We start from the raw sequence: 20219 nt of genomic DNA, 5'->3' as shown, positions 1-20219 counted from the left end.
AGAGGGTGGGGAACAGGATTTATAATTCAGAGGATGAGCTATTCAGCCTTCCAACAAACACAACAGGGAGTGAGGTTGTTTACAAAGAAATGCGGTCGATGGAGCATAATTGTGGACACAGGGACAGTTTGAAGTGTGTATACCTCAATGCTAGAAGTATCAAAAATAAGGCGGATGAACTTAGAGTATGGGTGAGTACTTGGAACTATGATGCTGTGGCCATGACAGAAATTTGGGTGACTCAGGGACAGGAATGGTTGTTGGAAGTTCTGGGATTTAAATGCTTTGAAAGACATAGGGAGAGTGGAGAAAGAGGCGTGGGATTGGCATTGCTTGTCAGGGCTAGTATAGCAGCTACTGAAAGGCAGTTCGAGAATGGTAGTGTCAGTACGGGTTGAGGTCCAGAACAAGAAAGGAGCAGTCACTTTGTTGTGAGTTTTTTTTTAAAAAACAGATGCCCTGACAGTTGCAGAGAAGTTGGGGGCGGATTGGGAGGCAGATACTGGAAAAGGTGCAGAAGGCACAGGGCTGTAATCATGGCTGACTTCAACTTTCCAAATATTGACTGGAAGCTTTTTAGTTTAATAGTTTAGATGGAACGGATTTCATCCGCTGCATTCTGGAAGGATTCCTTACATAGTATGCAAATAGACCAACATGAGGAGAGGCCACTTTGGATTTGGTGCTTGGCAGTGAACCGGGCCAAGTGTTAGATCTGTTCATAGGAGAGCATTTTAGCTGTAGCAATCATAATTCTGTTACTTTTACATTAGTCATGAAAAGGATAGGTACATACAGCAAGGTAAAGTTTATAATTGGGGGAAGGATAATTACAATGCTGTTAGGCAAGAACTGGGTAACATAAATTGGGAACAGATGCAGTCAGGGAAGAACACTATTGAAATGTGGAGATTGTTTAAGGAATGCATATTGCATGTGCTCGATTTGTTCCCAGCAGGCAGCGAAGATGCGGTCGTGTGAGGAAGCCTTGGCTCTCAAGAGAGGTCGAACGACTGGTTAAGTGGAAGAAGGATGCTTATGTGAGGTTTCGGAAACAAGGGACGGAAAAGGCTCTAGATGGATACAAGTTATCCAGGAAGGCGCTGAAGAAAGGGTTTAGGAGAGCTATAAGGGGGCATGAGAAAATCTTGGCAAATAGGATCAAGGAAATCTCCAAGGCTTCTTACATGTATGTGAGGAATAAGAGAATAACCAGAGAAAGGGTAGGGTCAATCAAGGATTGTTAAGCAAATTTGTGCATGTAGCCTAAAGAGATAGTAGAGATCATTAATGAATATTTTTCTTCGGTATTCACAACTGAGAGGGACCTAGTTGTAGGGGAAGACAGTGTGAAACAAGCTGGTAGGCTAGAGAAGGTCGATGTTTGTAAGGAAGATGTGCTAGGAATTTTGAGGAAGTTGAAGATAGGCAAGTCCCCCAGGCCTGATGGGATTTATCCAGGGATCCAATGGGAAGCGAGGGAAGAGATCGCAGGGCCTTTGGTGATGATCTTTTCGTCCTCACTGTCCACGGGTATTGTGCCGGAAGATTGGAGACAGGCAAATGTCATTCCCTTGTTCAAAAAAGGGAACAGGGATAACTCTGGAAATTACAGGTCAGTTAGGCTGATTACAGCTGATTTGAAGAACTCAGGAACAGCACCTGACGAGAAAGAACTATTAACACTGTCAGAAACAAAACTGAAATATCTGGAAAAAATTAGCCGGTTTGGCAACCTCTATGAAGATAAAGCAGAATTAAAGTTTAGGATCCAGTGATACTACTTTAGCACCTTTCTGAAGGAAGGTCATTGGACTCAAAATATTAACTCCACTTACGTTCCTCATGCTGCCAGACCTGGTAAACTTTCCCAGCAATTGGGTAACTGCACCCCCTCCACGATAACACACAACACTCAAGCCCCCCCACCAAGGATGTGTTTACAGCCCTCTACTGTACTCCCTATACACCCACGAACATGTTGCCAAGTTCCCAATGAACACAACCTACAGCTTCATGATGCACCACCGTAGTGGGATGGATATCTAACAATGAGGAGTCAAAATACAAAAGGCAGATAGAAAGCTTGGTGAGGTTGTGCAATGAGAATAATCTCCCTCTCTCAATGTCAGCAAAATGAAAGACCTGATCATTGAATTCAGAAAGAAAAGAGGAGAATACGCTCCCATCTACATCGAGAGAGCCAAGGGTGAGAGGGCAGGGAGTGTCAAGTTCCTCAGAGTGGCAATAACTGAGGGCCTGTCCTAGACCTCCAGGTTGATGTGACAGTCAAGGCGGCACAACAACGCTTCTCCTTCCTCAGGCAACTCAGCAGACTTGGCATGTCCGTAATGACCCTCGCCGACTTCTATAGACGCACAACTGAAAGCATACTGTCTAGGTGCCTAACAGCCTGGTATGGGAACTGCTGTGACCGGATCATAAGAAACAGAAGGTGGTGTGCGCAGCCCAAACTATCACAGAAATGACCAATTTGTCCATGGACTTAATTTACATGACTTGCTGCCACATAAAGTCTGCCAACATCAAAGACCCACCATGCTCTGGTAATGATCTCCTAAAAGCTCTTCCAAAAGCAGAAGATATAGAAGCCTGAACACATGCATCAGCAGGTTCAGGAACAGTTTCTTCCTGGCCGTTATGAGACTGAGGAATGGATTCTCTAGCCTCAAGTAATACCAATCTTGCTAATGTTGATCTTACCTAGCCCACACCCTGTGCAATGTAACCTGTACGCCTCTGTCTAAATCTTTCTGATCTATACAACATTGCTTACTATGATTTGCCTGTACTTCTCGTAAACAAAGATTTTCACTGTCCTTCAGTACATGTGACAATAAATCAATTTTTACTTTTATTTCTGATTTACAGTGTTAGGGTTACCCATGACTGGGCAGCACAAAACTATCCATGGTTGCCAATGCAGCTGACCATAGTTTACATAGTTAGAGCGCTTTGGAAAGCATTTGCTTAACGTAACCTGTACAAGTTAGAACAACAGTAGCTCTGTAGACCCAAGTTGACAGAACTAATAAAGAATATGGAGCTGCAGTCATTTACACATAAGAACATTTCATACTACATTTAATTAATGAATCTCTCTTTAAATATTTAATCAATCCTATTATAATACTAAAAGCAGGTTTTAGTTAAGATCCTTCAAATAAATCATAGATATAGATTCTGAAGTAGTTTGGCTTTCATTAACAGGGGGATTGAGTTTAAGAGTCGTGAGATCTTGTTGCAGCTCTATAAAACTTTGGTTAGACCGCACTTGGAATACTGCGTCCAGTTCTGGGCGCCCTATTATAGGAAAGATGTGGATGCTTTGGAGAGGGTTCAGAGGAGGTTTACCAGGATGCTGCCTGGACTGGAGGGCTTATCTTATGTAGAGAGGTTGACTGAGCTCGGTCTCTTTTCATTGGAGAAAAGGAGGAGGAGAGGGGACCTAATTGAGGTATACAAGATAATGAGAGGCATAGATAGAGTTGATAGCCAGAGACTATTTCCCAGGGCAGAAAAGGCTAACACGAGGGGTCATAGTTTTAAGCTGGTTGGAGGAAAGTATAGAGGGGATGTCAGAGGCGGGTTCTTTACACAGAGTTGTGAGAGCATGGAATGCGTTGCCAGCAGCAGTTGTGGAAGCAAGGTCATTGGGGTCATTTAAGAGACTGCTGGACATGCATATGGTCACAGAAATTTGAGGGTGCATACATGAGGATCAATGGTCGACACAACATCGTGGGCTGAAGGGCCTGTTCTGTGCTGTACTGTTCTATGTTCTAGTTATAGATTCATCTATACACAAAAATCATTAAAGGCATTAGAGCCCCATATCATCAGAGAATTGAATTACAGGTGCAGAAACTGGCAGACATTGCAACGTGGGTTGAATGTATACACACTGAATGTAAGACACCCAAGGATAAAGACTGAGCTGTCTAGTAAACTAAGAAACTGCTCACAACTTGTTACCTATAAAAGTGGAACATTACGTGCAACCATATACCTTTGTTCAGACTGATATTATAACAATTAGTAAAAATCAATATTCTTTTGTACTTCTTATAACGAGGTTAATAAGGAATTTAAAAGGTCCTTCAGTGATAGGCTAATATCCAATTAATTGGTAGTTAATACAGCACAGCTGGCAAATGTCTGGGAAGCAATGTATTTGAAGACAGTGTTCATTGTGAAAAGCCCAAAGAAGCAAGCTAAGATAATCTGGGAAACACCATGAAACCATGGAGGACTGGAGGCTGACCATCTCTAGCTGTTCTGTCACATGATTAACTTAACAGTTAATGTAATTAATTAATGTGATTGGTTTGTACTTGTTAATGCTAAAGGCGGGATAAAACAATTGTATAAAGATGTATGTTTTCCTTTGTTTGAAGAGCTCTTTGGATTTTCAGAGAGTTTTTTTCCCACCGGTGTAATTACAATAAACTCTTTTGTCTTTGGTTTTTTGTTTAGTGATTAACACTATCAGCTAACAGAGATACTAGCAGCAAAGTTGGATTTTTGTTTGGTAGGAATAGGAGTCAGGTAAAGAGGTGGTAGCTCTCACCTAGTTGAGTTTGAAGACCAAATGATGGGAACAGGGTGGAAATCAAGAAAGATGCAATCAGAAACATGAGAAGAAGTTTAGTCAGATGGAAGGCTGGGTCCTAACAGAGGCAGTGACTAGATATCTTGATCCTATTGTCAAAGAAATTCAGGAGCTCCTTGTGATTGTTATTTGGAGCATACCAGCAGTTGCATAAATGGAGTAAACAGAAGGTCAAAAGCTAGATAGCTGGGGTTTTTAAAAGTGCAGTTTTATGTAAAATTTGGGGGTGGTCATCTTTCAAAAGGATAGATGTAGAAGGAGGAAGGGTTTAGGGTGCTGAAGGAAGATTTTGGGTGACAAGTGATACTACTAAGTTTTCATGGATTCATCTGTGATTGATACAATGAGGATAGCTATAATATTTGAGACATATGATCATAGAATCCCTACAGCATCCACACCGACCCTCACAGCATTCCAACCAGACCCACCCCCCTGTAACCCACCTAACCTGCACTTCCCTGAACACTATGGGCAATTTAGCATGGTCAATCCACCTAGCTTGCACATCTTTGGACTGTGGGAGGTAAACAGAGCGCCCAGGAGACACGGGAGAACATGCAAATTCCACACAGGCAGTCACGCGAGGGTGGAATTAAACCCAGGTCCATTGTGCTGTCAGGCAGCAGTACTGAACACTGAGCCACTGTGCCACATAGTATTCAACACAGCAAAGAATTTTCTTGTCAGCTTCTCAATGACTCCAAATTTGCTAATGCTCTCTGAAGCCACACACAGTAAGATGCAGCCATGATCTCAAGGACAGTCACTCTCACCTCTGCTCTGGACATCAGCTCTTTCTCCATGTTTGAACCAAGATCAGGAGTGACACTAGCAGAATCCCAAACTGAGCAACAAAGGTTGAAATTATCAAAGATATGAAATTGTTTGGTGAAGCGATGGAAAGAGAAAGCAGTGAAGACAACTCAGAACATTTTTAGCACACAGGGAGGCTGGTAGAGAACAATGATGGTAAATGAGACATAAGGGGGGTGGAAAAAGGCAAGATGTTCAGGAGAATAAGAAAGTGGCACAAGAGTAATGGCTAAGGCAACCGAGGGTAGGTGAAACCCTGTGGAAAAGGTTAAGTGAAAATATGTCAACGCCCCTCAACGAAATTTCCATTAAGGCCATGATATTGTGTAATCATCTACAGCAAGTTTAGGATTGGTAAGGGCCTTGATCAGAGTGAAAAGACATTCTGAAGGGTAATATAATCGAGGTACAGGCAGCATAGAAGGGCAAAGCACCCAAGCAAGTACAAATGAAAGAAAGCATAACGAAATAAGAGAATTAAACGGTGAGGAGGGGGAGGGGGGGGGGGGTGGTGCGGCGGGGGCAGGGGGGGGAGTGAAGAGCCTGGGGTGGGGGGGGGGGGGGGGGGGGGAGGAGGAGGAGAAGAGAGAGAGAAAGAGAGAGAGAAGAGCAGAAATGGATCCAGACCAGCACCGAAATGCACCTGAAATGGACTCAAAGCTCAAGACACAGAGGCACATTGACGTAAAACATTAATACATAAAAGACTGATCATACATGGGAACTAGGAATTACATAGGAAATAACAGGAAGAAGTCCATAGTCAAGTTCACAAGTTCCATGGTAGGATAACCTAAGATGGGAACATCACAGGAGTGTTATATGAATATGCTGAAGGCAGATCTCTCTCTAAACAGATTATACATTACAACTTCAGGACTATTGGATGACAAAAATTACCAGGAAGGAGGAGGAACTGAATTGACATTAGCAGAGACACAATTGTAACACAGAATACCTCGGCAATTAAGGCATTTCAACCAGATTCTAATGCAGTGCCATTTCACTGTTAAATTTGATGACTCATGCTATAATCATTTCTGTCAGTGTAATCAGTATGCAGTTTAATATAATCCACTGGAAGACATTAAAAAGGACTTGCACTTATCTAGCACTTCTCACGATCACTACATTTAAAAGCACTTTACAGCAAACAGACCTTTAGAGCAAAGTCCCTGTTGAAATGTATGAAATTCAGCAGTTAATTTTCAGACAGGAAACTCAAAAACAGCAATATGATAACAACTAGATACCCTGCTTTTTTTGCGCAGTAGTTTGAGATATAATTATTGCCTAAGACAAGAGGGATAAGTCCACTTCCCATATTTTAAACAGCGTCATCTACACTAATCGGGCAGTCTCCGTTTTCCATCTCATTTGAACAACAGCACCCCAAACCATGCAACACTCCCTCAGTAACTCATTAGATTATCTGTACAGATTTTTGTACTCAACCCTTGGAGTGAGTCTTGAAACCATAACTTTGTAAGTTAAAGACAAGACTGTTGCCCAGTGAGCCACTGCTAACACTGAAAACAGAAAAGAAATCGTTATTAAAACTTCTCTTAATTCTTCAGAACAGGAACACTTTGACTCTAAAACTACAGTTATCAGTTTATGTATCTTTTTGAAACATTAAGTTTGAAGAAGTCAGTTTTTTAAAAAATTCTGTTTATATACCTGCAGTTACACTTTTTTTTGCACAATGCTTGAATAAAGACACATTTTGGACAAAAACATTTGCATTTCTGTACCTTTACATAACCAAACTGCAAATGTGATTTAGTTGTTTTGCTTGAAAAAGTGCTAAACAATAAACCATCTTGTACAGCTTTTCTTGCAGCATTATTCCAACGTTTGCTCCAATGGATTGGAAATTAGACTTCCAGATATTGAAAAAAAAGTGGAATCGTGATGATATTCATTTCTAGAGGTATCATCTCAGTCAGATTGGAGGTTTCTGTTCAGTAGTGGGAATGCAGCACTTCAAACTATAGCAAATAAAGTACACGCGAGGGGATTTACTTACTTGGAAATCAGACTGGAATGTGCAACAGTTTACGTAATTATAATGTCCCCGGAGTTCTGTTAACAGTTGTCCAGAGTAGATGTCATACACAGCAATACAACTGTCAACAGGAACAAAGGCAAAATCTGGGCTGCATCCACTGGACACTGCAAATTTGAGACCTTTACGGCTTTCATTAGATACTCTTCCGTAATTTACCTGTAAACATCAAATCATTGCAATTACATCTTATAAAATACTTCAGTTTTCTAACAACGTTTCTGATACCATTATCCTAAAAATCACAGGAATGACTGCAGATAACTAATAATACAAAGCTGCAAGTACTGGAATGCTGATATAAAAAACAAAAATGTTGGAAACACATTTAGTCAAGCAACGTATGCAGAGAGAGAAGGGGAAGATTAACAATTCAGGTCCAGAGGGCCTTGAGGTAGTTTCTCAGTTTCTGGGCCAGAGGACTGTGTTCAGGTCCCATCTGCTGCAGAGGTGTGCAATAACATCTCTGAACAAGCTGATTAGCAATATCAATGATTCTGGTCCATGAATTGCTTTTTAGAATCAGTACAAAAGAATAGAAACATAGAAGATAGGAGCAGGAAGAGGCCATTTGGCTGTGTGAGCTTGCTTCACCATTCTTCACAATGATAGCTGATTGTCCAAGTCAATAACCTAATCTTGCTTTCTCCCCATAACCTTTGACCCCATTCACCCCAAGTGCTATGTATAGGCGTCTGTTGAATACATTCAATGTTTTGGTATCAACTACTTCCTGTGGTAATGAACTCCACAGGCTCACCACTCTTTGGGGAAGAAATGTCTTCACATCTCTGTCCTAAATCATCTACCCCAAATCCTCATACTGTGACCTGTGGTTCTGGATGCATCCACCTTTAGGAACATTCTCGCTGCATCTACCCTGTTCAGTCCTGTTAGAATTTTATAAGTCTCCAGGAGATCCTCCCTCATTCGTCTGAACGCCAGTGAAAACAACTCCAACCTAGTCAATCGCTCCTCATGCATCAGTCCTGCCATCCCCGAAATCAGCCTGATAAACTTTTGCTGCACTCTCTCAACAGCAAGAGCATCCTTCCTTAGAAAAAGAGGCCAAAACTGCTCACAAAATTACAGATGTGGTTTCACCAAAGCCCTTCACAACTGTAACATATCCCTGCTCCTGTACTTGAAACCTCCAGTGATGAAGGCCTACATACCATTTGCCTGATACGGCTGCATACTTATGTTAACTAACATTATACTAACTAACAACACGATGGGGGATTATCCCAAGTTGCCAAAACGTTGATAACCTGAGTTTCGTCATATTATCACAGAACTGAATGAACCAAGACAATTATATAAAGTACATGAACTGCACTGCCAACATCTACAGACCTGGCCAGCTCCATGAAATAAGTGCAAATTTGTTCAGCTCCCTCTGACAAAGCCATGCTGACTACCCTGATCAAATCTTGCCTTTCCAAATGGAGATTAATTATCTGCTTCAGAACCTTCTCCATTAGTTTCCCTTCCATTAATGATACGCTCATTGGCCTGCAATTTCCTGGTTTATCTCTACTACCCTTCTTGAAAAGTAGAAAAACATTTGTTGTCCTCCAGTTCTTTAGCACCATCCTGTGGCCAGAGGAGAAATGAAAATCTGGGTCAATGCCCCTGTAATGTCCTCCCTCAATTCTCACAGCAGCCTGGGATAAAACTCATCTGGACCTCAGGATCAAACTACTTTTAAGCCTGCCAAAACCTTCAATACCTCCTCCCCAATCCCCAAGTCACACTGCTCAAGAATCTCACTGTTCCTGTTCCTGAATTCTGTATCACATCATCTTCCTTATTCCTTAAACAATGGGGTCATATTTTCTACTTGACATTCTGGAAGAGTGCCTAAGAATGTAAAGAAATCCTGGAAAATCAAACTATTGCACGCACAATCTATGCAGTGCCCTCTTTTACAAACCTTGGATGCATGTCATCATTTCCGGCAATTTGCAACGAAGTACACTTACTTTGCACAGCACCTTGTCTTTACTTGTACTAATGTCTTTATTTTAGAATCATAGAATTCCCCACACAGTGTGGATCGGCCCTTCAGCCCAACAAGTTCACAACACACCTCAGAGCATTCCATCCAGACCCATCCTCTAACCCCTTTAACCTACACATCCCTGAACACTACAGGCAATTTGGCATGGCCAACCCACCTGTGGGTGGAAACCAGAACACCCAGAGAAAACCCACCCAGACACGGGGAGAATGTGTAAACTCCCCATAGACAGTCTCCCTCATTGCTAACCACTGAGCTACCGTGCCGCCCGTTATGTTTGTTTTCTCACTGGACCCTCAGTTCACTATCACTTATGGAATGCTTTGTAATTTGCACCAAGAAGGCAGCTATGAAGTATTTGATTAATATCGCTGCTCTTGTCTTACTCCCCCATCATGTTCCTATATGTCTCCGCTTTTAATGGGCCACAGCTTACTTTCAATCACCTTTTCTTATTCACATACCAAAAACAATTTTATACATTTCAATTACATTCCTTGTGCATACACCCAGAATTCTCAATTATTTTTCAGAAAACAAGCCCTTCAACCCCAGCAGCATTCTTGTAAACCTCCTCTGGACCTCCTCAAAGGCCAGTAAATCCTGCCTTAGTGGCTCAAAACTGTTCACAATATTCTAAATGAAGTCTGGCCAGAGTCTTGTACTGATGAGACTGGATATCCTTATTCTTGCATTCTCAGCCTCTTCAAATTAGTACGAACACTGTATTTGCCTTCCTAACTGCCGATTTAACTTGCATGTTAATCTGAAGAGAATCGTGAACTAGAACTCCTAAGTCCCTTTGTGTGTCAAATTTCTGAAGCCTTTTCCCCATTTAGGAAATAATCTATGCCTCTATTCTTCCTATCAAGGTGCAAAACCCTACACTTTCCCACACTGTATTCCATCCACAACTTCTGTTGCCCACTCTCCTGCCTCCAAATCCTTCTGCAGCCTTCTGATTTCTTCAACACTGCTTATTGCTAGACCCATCCGTGTGTCATCTGCAAACTTAGCAATAATGCCCCTAGTTCCTTCATCCATACCATTAATGTACAACATGAATCGTTGTGGTCCCAACACTGACGCCTGCGGAACTCCACTAGACACTGACTGTGATCCTGAATAAGACCCCTCTATCCTACTCTCTACTTTCCGACAGTCAGCAATCCTCAATCCATGCCAGATCCTTGCCTGAACACCATGGGTTCTCTTTGATTTAGCAGCCTCAATCGCAGCAAGTTGTCAAAGACCTTCTGGAAAGCCAAATAGATCATGTCCACTGGCTCGCCTTTGTTCAACTTGTTTTCTACCTCCTCAAAAGAATTCTAACAGATTTGTCGGACATGGCCACCCTTTGACAAAGAGGTGTCTTCTCTTATATTTGATTTTCCTCTCAATTTCTTGACCCCTTTTATTCTGAGCTCTGAAGTCCTTTTTGCCAACATTAAAAGCATGTTCCTTTGAATTAATATGAACTTGATATTTGCAAGCCACGGTAGGACCAGTTTTCTGTCAAGTTCAAAACCATTTTAGCCTCACAAAAAGTGAGGAGCAAAGAGCAAAACAGAGAAATAAACTAAGGTCATGTTATTAACTCTCAAATGTTGTTCCAGCCATTTCAAATTCAAGAAATGTAAATTTACTCTTAATTCAATTCAACATCAATCACAAAAATCATAACTAGGCATAGAACAGCTGGTGACTATACAAACTATAAAATTAAACCTCAAATCTACACCCTTTTCCCAGTAAGTTACTACTAAAAATAAACTTGATAAGTTAATACAAATAATTTTTTAAAAAATCATTGTTACATGCAGCCTTTACGTAAAGAAATGTATTCACGTACATTAATGCAGTCTCAATTTCATTTGGTAAATGGCCTAGGAAAAGATGAAGTCAAGTAGGAGGGTGAAAGTGAGAATAAGGGGAAAGAGTTTTGTGTGTCCACACCAGAGATTGAGACAGCAAAAGAGACAGAGAAAGTCATATGTAAAAAGGTTTGCAAAAATCATAAATCAAAAAGACATCAAGCTAGAGGCATGAGAATTCTGCTCACTGCTAATGAAATTTGTGACATGCAATTTAAGAGTACAAGCCATATTATGTCATTTACAACAGATACATCAATGGGTGGTTCCCTTCGGGATGACCAATGATCAGCTCGACCATAAATGCCTGGCTTGTTGCCAAATCAGGTATCATGCACATGTATTCAGCCAAGGCTGATTATGTGGTTAAACACGGAATGTTGATAGGAGTTTGCCGTTCTTATAATTTCAAGGAAAGAGAAACCCAAACAGATATACCAATTTAAGAATATTGGAGTCATACGAGAGTGACATATCATTTTGAATAACAACATTCATCCAGGCTGTACTGACAAGGGGATTGAGATTTCAGAGTCTACCCTGATGGAATGTCAAAGTGGGCAAAATAGATATTTTGTGACCCCACCCAATCTACAACATATATGAACAAGTGTAGGTCATTCAGCCCCTCAAGCCTGTTTTGCCATTCATTGAGATTATGGTTGATCTGTGGCCTAACCCTATGCACCTGCCTTTGGCTCCTTTGCTTGACCAAAACTTTAAGTTGAGGCAGATAAATTAACAACTGATCTAGCATCAACTGTGTTTGTCGAAGAGTGTTTTGAATCTCTACCACCAGAGGAAGCTGTGTGGTTTTAATACTTCTGTTAACAATAATATGCAGGCAAACTTGGTGAAAGGGAGGGTGACCTTAGTGGCACAGAAGAAGCAAGTATTGTTTAACAACCAGGCAGGCATCATGCCTATCCAGTGCCCCATCCAAAACCATATGGTGCATTTAACTCCACTTTACCCATCTCATGTGGGTCATGGAATTAGTGGTCATCCGTAGGAGCAAAGAAGAAACATTTACACTCGAAGCCTCTGTAATGACTTTTAAAAGGACCTCAGCCAACATATCAGTTTTTATATCCTATCCCTTCATTACCCAAACACCTAACCAGGAAAAGGTAAGTGTTGAGACGTGTACGGAAGGTGCATTATACCCTACAAAGTAAGCCGGTGCAGAGATCGGTCAAGAAAAAAAATATTAAGGAGAGCATTTGGTGGTCTGATATACAGGATTGTGGGTTGAATCTCCAAATCCAGCCCTGGGTCCACGTGCTACTGGAAATCCAATGTGTCATGTTATTACTCCTGGCAGTTCTGCTGTGGTATGTGCAATGTGTCTTAAGGTGAAACACAAACGATGAAATCTGAGATTCTGAGGCAAGGATCAAAGGGAAATGAATATGTTTTTCATTAAATCTTCCAGATTTAAAAAAAAAATCACTGGGTGATTTTAAAAGATGGAATGTATTGCTATTAACCTAAGATTTATTGGGTTATTGGGATTTACTGGAAAATTAAGTTGTATGAAATAAAGTTAAATGCAAATGAGGAGAAAAAACATGAAGTCTGGTGATTGCCTAATGATTAGAAAGGTCACCAATTTACAAGTGTGTGTTTTGCTGAAGGAATATGCACATTTGTTTACATAAACATTCTAACTCGGCAGTAATGGACTGAACTCTCACAGTAACTCTGCAAAAACTGAAGTTTTGTTGAAAAGAGACACAGCAAATCAGATGTGATAATGTGGACTACTTGTAAATTGAATCTGAGGTTATCATAGAATTGCACTGTGCAAATAGCATATGGTTGATTGGATGACATAAGGGATAAACAGCAAGTGTAAGCTAAAGTTTGATGTCAAGGTTCACTAATAGCAAGCAATAAGCCTCTTTTTAAAGGAGGTTCAAGCAAGTCTTAATGAGTTCACTAATAAAACTGAACTGGAAAACATGACACACTTGTGATGTTTGCCCGTGGTCAGAGTGACCATTTGCTGGAGACTGGATAGTATCAAGAGGGTGAATATATAATTCCGTTTTATGTAAACAGTATTAAAAACCCTTGCCTCACAGTAAAGATAGCTCGTTCAGGGAATAGGCTATTTGATCAACTGGTTAGATGTTGAGACAGTGCAGGCTGATCACCTGTTCTGCTCTGATCTACAGACAAGTCCATGTAAAAGGGTTCACATGTGATTGCAAACATTGTATGGTAAGATTTTGCGGTATACTTTACTTTGAAAAGAAAGTTGAGTATATTCCATTGTTCGAACTGCCTTGCATTATTGATACCTAGAGTAAACAGACAAACCAGGCAAAGTGGAAATAAAATCCTATGTTCTGTCAAATAAGATACTTCTTTGAAATCCAGTCTTGGCTGGAAACGTATATTTGTGTGGATTTTCAATGTCATCAGTGGTTGAACGATTCATAATTCACAATAATGTAGAAAAGAACTATTTTGAGCATTAGTCACTGGGTCCAAAATGTTAACTCTGAATTTCCTTCACAGATGCTGTCAGACCTGGTGAGCTTTTCCAGCAACTTCTGGATTTTGTTCTCGAAGAACCACTGTTGCTATTGGGACCAATACCCAGAATGGATTTGTACAAAGAAAGTTGGCAGGATAAGCTAGACGGAAGAAAAGATGCAAACCTTGTTTTGCATGGTGCTGCACTGATACTTTTTGTGATGGGATTTTCTTTAATCTTCAAACTACCAGATTGCAGAGAAAAAGACTCTTATAGAATGCCCTCTTTTTGCACTGATCTGAAAATTCTGACTTTCTGACTGATTCTGCAAGCTTTTGTATTGCTAGTCCTTACACAACAAGCCCCAATGTCAATTCAGGTTCCAAACAAAAGTGAAATTCTAATTGCGATTTTGCAACATTCAAAACAAAACATAGCTGCACTCACATAGTGCTCATAATTTTTTTTATGAAACTGAACATGAGAAAGATGAGGTGGTACCAGGCAGCAAGTTAGTAGGTGTGGTAACTTACACATTATTTAACAAAAAAAAGTTGTGTATCTTTTTCTCATTTCCTTAAATATTTGCAGATTGTGTCTCTCTCCAATAATGAACTATCATTGAGTGTCTGCCAAGTGACCTGCAGTTCATGGAAGATACTCTACCCTCTCTCTCCCCAAGATTTCCTGTTCCCTTTTCACTCCATTTTTAAAAAATCTTCAGCAAATTCCAGTGGTCTTGATAAAGGCAATTACTGAAGCATTACAACCTGTCTTTTCTCTTACATCGCTGAGTGAATTTTTGAGTTTTCCATAATTTACAATTATCTTTTTATACTGGTAATTCGCAAACTTTTATTCTTTAAGAAAATATTGAAGACTTCCTTCATCAAACAACTAAAACAGTCCCATAAAATACTTAAATTAAAGTTTAAATGTATGTCCACTTCAGTTAATGATGCATGGAAAGCAGACAAGTACCAGTGTATTGTGTCCTGTGGAGCTATTCCAGAGTCTCATGCGATCATCTGTGCCAACAGTTAAAAGGTGAAGTCCATCACTAGTAAAGCACAGACCGTTAACACGTCCATTATGAGCAGTATTTGCTGCCAAGGAAGAAACAAAAGTAGAATGAAGTTCATACTGATTAATATTTCAATGACTGATACAGTTATGGCACTCCTCGTATTCAGTGCTAATTCTTCAAGGTGAGCTTTGATTAGCATCAACATCTACATCAATAATCTCTTCAGATTCTGATGGATTCACAATACATTTCCAGGATTTTTCAGCTTTCTAGGATTAGATTTGTAGCTTTTACAATAACTTTTTCTTTCTTGTCTAACAAAGTAACACAATTTTGATTCTTGCTGAATTAGCAGATTCTAACCAGAGTACTGAGATTGCTGCAACTGGATTCAGCTTGTGTTGCACAAGAACAAATAATCTGTGCATTCCTCTCAAGAATTATTGAGAGACCTCGGCTGAAACGTCTGTGTCGAAATATGACAGGACAAGTCTGAACTCTGTTACGATACCTTGAGCAGGCATAGATAACAGATATACTAGACTGAGTTCTGAGATACAATAATGGAATAAATAACCTAAAATCAGTAGACATATGGTTTGAAGTGAGTCCCATCAGACTTTACACAAAATATCTTGTCAGGTCTAGAGGCCAGACATGGGGTTGAACACACTAAGAATATCATCAAGAAAGGGTTTACAGGGCTTACATTAGTGACATGTCTTACAAGCAAAGATTTCACAGGCTCATTACCTGCCTCTGCAGATGATTTAGCAATTTCCCCATTATGTTGATCAAGCAAAATTAAACTTCCAGAAGCTTTTCGCACATCCCAGATTCTAACTTTGCTATCGGCACTAAGTAGAAAAGTGATTAAAGAGTGATTAGAAACAGAATACAACAACCTATTTCATGTTCATAGAAACCCATCTAGTGAAATAGAAAGGTATGTCTAAATGAGAATCCCATTCTAATGCAGTATCTTTGCACCTCCTGGTGAGAAAAAAGTAATCCATTCTGGGATCCTTTGTGCTTAGAATATTAATGAATGATATTGAACAGGTATATAAAGTAGTAGTATTTCATTTATTGAGGATATCCTGTGATGTGAGAAGTACAGGATAGAACGATTATTAAAAGGAAATTTTCATCTTCACAGCTTCAATTGGCAGAGGAGATCAAAATTCCACAGCCATAGTCAACAGTAGACCTGCTTCACAATTAACACCATGGAGGTGGAGCTAAGAATTACCTTGTATTCCTTCAGACTGTATCGCATGAATAATAGAGAGGGACCGAAATATAGCCTATGGATTCTCATGCAAATAAGTGCAGAATAATTAAATAGGGCCAAAATAATGTTACTCGATACGTTTCGCCACTGAACTATTGGCAACAGTTGGCTTAAGATTTTAATTGCACACCAATCTCAATACTCATACCAGAAGTGACTGCTGAGGCAGGGCTGCAAAGTAAATAATACCTCCAGAAGAGCGATTTACAAGTTGCTCAAAGGATTATGCTTATGTCCAAGTGTCAGTTTGATAATAATTGCCTTATATCAGAGATCAGGCAGCAGGAGTTTAATGTTTTTGAAACAAAAATGCTGTCTCATACTAAGGGTCAGTGAGATTTGCAACAATTAGCCAACCACTGCAAACCCATAGAGGCATCTAAAGAACACAGCAAATTGGAAAAGGAGGGAATAAACCACTTTCAGCTTTCTCTCCCAGTCAACAAAATCATGGCTGCTCTACTCCTTCAACTCCACTTTTTCTGCCAATCACAAAATGTTCTAACAAACTGTCATTCACAATGTTCAAAACATGCAATGACCATAAATTAGTTTCCGAGGGCAGCTATCCTGGCAGCCTGAACAACATTTTGCAAATCAACTAACACCAAAAATTAGACCATCTGATCATTGCGCTCATTTGTTTGTGGGAATTAGTTCTCAGCAAATTGTCCACTGCAGAACAACAGAAACTGCACTTCAGACGCACTAATTTTGACTTAGAAAGTGTGAAATGAGTGATATTGATTTAGAATCCATTTTGTATCTCTTCCAAATTTTGTTTCCATTGTCTTCAAATGAAACTAAAATTAAGAAAAAATGTAAAGTGGATTGATGATTCTCAATTACCTGTTTTAATTATTGCCCATTTAAAATTACCCCGAATATCTTATGGAGAGAAGGCAATAAAGAAATTGTCAAAGGAACTTGTAAAGAGAACATAAATTCATGGCAGTTGAGAACTTCTGTATGATAACTTTAAAGACTTCCAACAAAATACCAGAGATGCACTTGGATGTTGGAGCAAAAATAGACAAGAAAATAGTAAAAACTACCTTGCTGTTACTAGGATATGTTCATAGCGCGGTGACCATTTCACTGATAATATTTCACCTCTGTGGCCTAAAAGAAATACACATAGATGATCCATGGATATGGATTAATCGTTAAATGTTGACATTAATAAAGATATTTCATCTAGCCTCCTAACTAAGATCTAGCTATTTTCTTTTGTAAGAGTTGGCAAATTTTACCATTAGCCACTGGCAAATTCTAATAAAATACAACGTCACTTTTTTTTGGAAAACATTCTAAAATGGCTTAAGTCTGTACAAACAGAAACACGAGCTGAATCTAATGTTTTCTGGCTAAGTGCAAATCACCTTCAGGGTTATTTGCTACAAGGGCTAGCAAGATATCTTACTTGATTTTAGCAAACTTGCCCCCCAACTATCTCAGTTGCCCTACAATGTCTTTTATGTCCATTTAGAGTCCTATTTTACCACGCACTACTCTTCAAACAACTTCCTACTACAGACATTCTGGAATTAACTGGCATTCCGTGCATCCACACCATCTTTAAAAGCCCACTTCACATACAAACAAGCATATTCACACCTCATATGTCCTACGTGTTTCTTGACATTTACCACACAAAACAGACACAGGATTGGGGGGTGGTTGGTAGCTGGGTAGGATGCAACACCAGACCATGCTAGCCTTGTCTGAGATTATCTGGGTCGGTGCAATTTTGGCTACCTGGAGGCATGCACACTACCTGTAGAAAAAGGGTCAATATCCTTCTCCAGTGCACCAGCGCAAGTGTCACCATCATCTTCTCTCCAACGTCTGACACTATCTCTTCTACTCTATCAAGGCTTATGCTCAAACACTTTTAGAAGCACCTGCCACATTTTCTCTCACTTCCTCTCACCTACTTCAAACTGCAACTCCACTAACTTCGATTGTCCTTTTTCCTGCCTACGCACTTTTTTGGAACATCGTCCCAAGTGTGCCACGAATCTTCATCTCCCCTAATATCTTCAAAAGAGACAAACAGCCACCAACAGAGCACAAAGAATCACAATGGGTGTTGGGCAAAACAACAGTCTGCTCCTCAGCCTTAATGTGGGGAATATCTTGAATGTAAGATAATAAAATGTGAGGCTGGATGAACACAGCAGGCCAAGCAGCATCTCAGGACCACAAAAGCTGACGTTTCGGGCCTAGACCCTTCATCAGAGGGTCTAGGCCCAAAACGTCAACTTTTGTGCTCCTGAGATGCTGCTTGGCCTGCTGTGCTCATCCAGCCTCACATTTTATTATCTTGGATTCTCCAGCATCTGCAGTTCCCATTATCGCTAATATCTTGAATGTGACTGCTTTATGTGGCTGACTGACTGGACCCAAACCCTGGACTAGTGTCAGAGGCTTCCCTTGAATTTCTGCACTGAGACGCCGAGTGAAGATTATTCCTCTTGACTTGACAGCGGTCTGCAGACAAGCTTCCTGCCTTGTGCTTACACTAAACGGCAAGACAAGATAGAAGTAGTTTGATCCTCAGTCCTGGCTGAGGGGACAAAGCGCACAAATGCAAAGCAACACACAACAGGGATAGTCAGCTTCCAGGTAGAGTGAGTGTGCACTACGGACACAGCATAGACTGGACCAAGCTGCATCTCTATGAGCTTGATACATCTCAGCACAGCACCTTCAATGCAACATCACAACAATATAACAGTACAGCATAGTCCAGGCTCTTCGGCCCACAATGTTGTGCTGACCTATTATCCTATTCTAAGATCAAACAAACCTGCAAAGCCTTCATTTTGCTATCATCCATGTGCCTTTCCAAGAGTTGCTTAAAATGTCACTCATGTATCTGACTCTACAACCACTGCCAGTGTATTCCACACATCTACCACTCTGTGTAGAGAACCTACCTCTGACATCTCCCCTATACCTTCCTCTATCACCGTACAATTATGTCTCCTTGTGATAACCATTTCGCCCTGAGAAAAAGTCGCTGGCTATCTACTCCATCCAGGCCTCTCATCATCTTGTACACATCTATCACATCACCTCTCATCCTTCTTCACTCCAGTGAAAAAAGCCCTAGCTCCCTCAACGTTTCCTCATAAGGCCTTCTCTCCATTCCAGGCTGCATCCTGGTAAATCTCCTCTGCACTCTCTCTAAAGCTTCCACAAGCTTCCTATAATGAGGTGACCAGAACTGAACACAATATTCCAAGTGTGGTCTAACCAGGGTTTCAGAGAGCTGCAACACAACATCACGGCTCTTAAACTCAATCCCCCTGCCAATGAAAGCCAACACACCATTTGCCTTCTTTACAACCCTATCAACTTTGAGGGATCTATGGATGTGGACTGCAAGATCCCCGTTCTTTCACACTGCCGAGAATCCTGTCATTAACCCTGTATTGTGCATTCAAATTCGACCTTCTAAAATGAATCGCTTTACACTTTTCTGGGTTCAATTCCATTTGCCACTTCTTTGCCCAGCTCTGCATCCTGTCAATGTCCTGTTGCAACCAAGGAAAGACCTCCACACTGTCCACAACTCCACCAGCCTTTGTGTCATCGGCAAACTTACTAACCCACCCTTCCACTTCCTCACCCAAGTCATTTAAAAAGATCACAAAGGGCAGAGTTCCCAGAACAGATTCCTGTGGAACACCACTGGTCACCGAGCTCCAGGCTGAATGGTTTCCATCTACTACCACCCTCTGTCTTCTATTGGACGGCCGGGTCACCGGAACTGAAACGTTAACTGATTTTTTTCTTCAAAGATCCTGCCAAACCTGCTGAGCATTTCCAGCAACTCTGTCTTCATTTCTTGGCATCTAGCTTGTCTAATGCTTTCGGTAAGCTAGAAAGCTGAACATTTGTGAAGGTGTCATGAGGCAATTAACAAGCAATAATACCCCATAAATGGTAATTCACTGTAGTCAAGTAAGAAACTTGCCATGTGACTTATCA

General features: G+C 40.6%; 1 protein-coding gene across 1 annotated transcript in view; it reads right to left on the bottom strand.

Annotated features, from left to right (window-relative positions):
- The window catches only part of ercc8 (excision repair cross-complementation group 8), a 52126-nt gene that overhangs the window by 11003 nt on the left and 20904 nt on the right, over positions 1-20219 (bottom strand). Inside the window, exons 7-10 of the mRNA XM_048535441.2 lie at positions 17276-17342; positions 15680-15783; positions 14881-15005; positions 7479-7676 (exon numbers count right to left, since the gene is read on the bottom strand). Of these exons, the coding sequence (XP_048391398.2) occupies positions 7479-7676; positions 14881-15005; positions 15680-15783; positions 17276-17342 (494 nt within the window). The remainder of the gene's footprint in view (positions 1-7478; positions 7677-14880; positions 15006-15679; positions 15784-17275; positions 17343-20219) is intronic.

This window comes from Stegostoma tigrinum, chromosome 1 (genome assembly GCF_030684315.1).
Source record: "Stegostoma tigrinum isolate sSteTig4 chromosome 1, sSteTig4.hap1, whole genome shotgun sequence".
Taxonomy (NCBI): Eukaryota; Metazoa; Chordata; class Chondrichthyes; order Orectolobiformes; family Stegostomatidae; genus Stegostoma; species Stegostoma tigrinum.
Note: the sequence above shows the minus strand (reverse complement) of the source record. Positions and strands in the feature narration are given on the sequence as shown.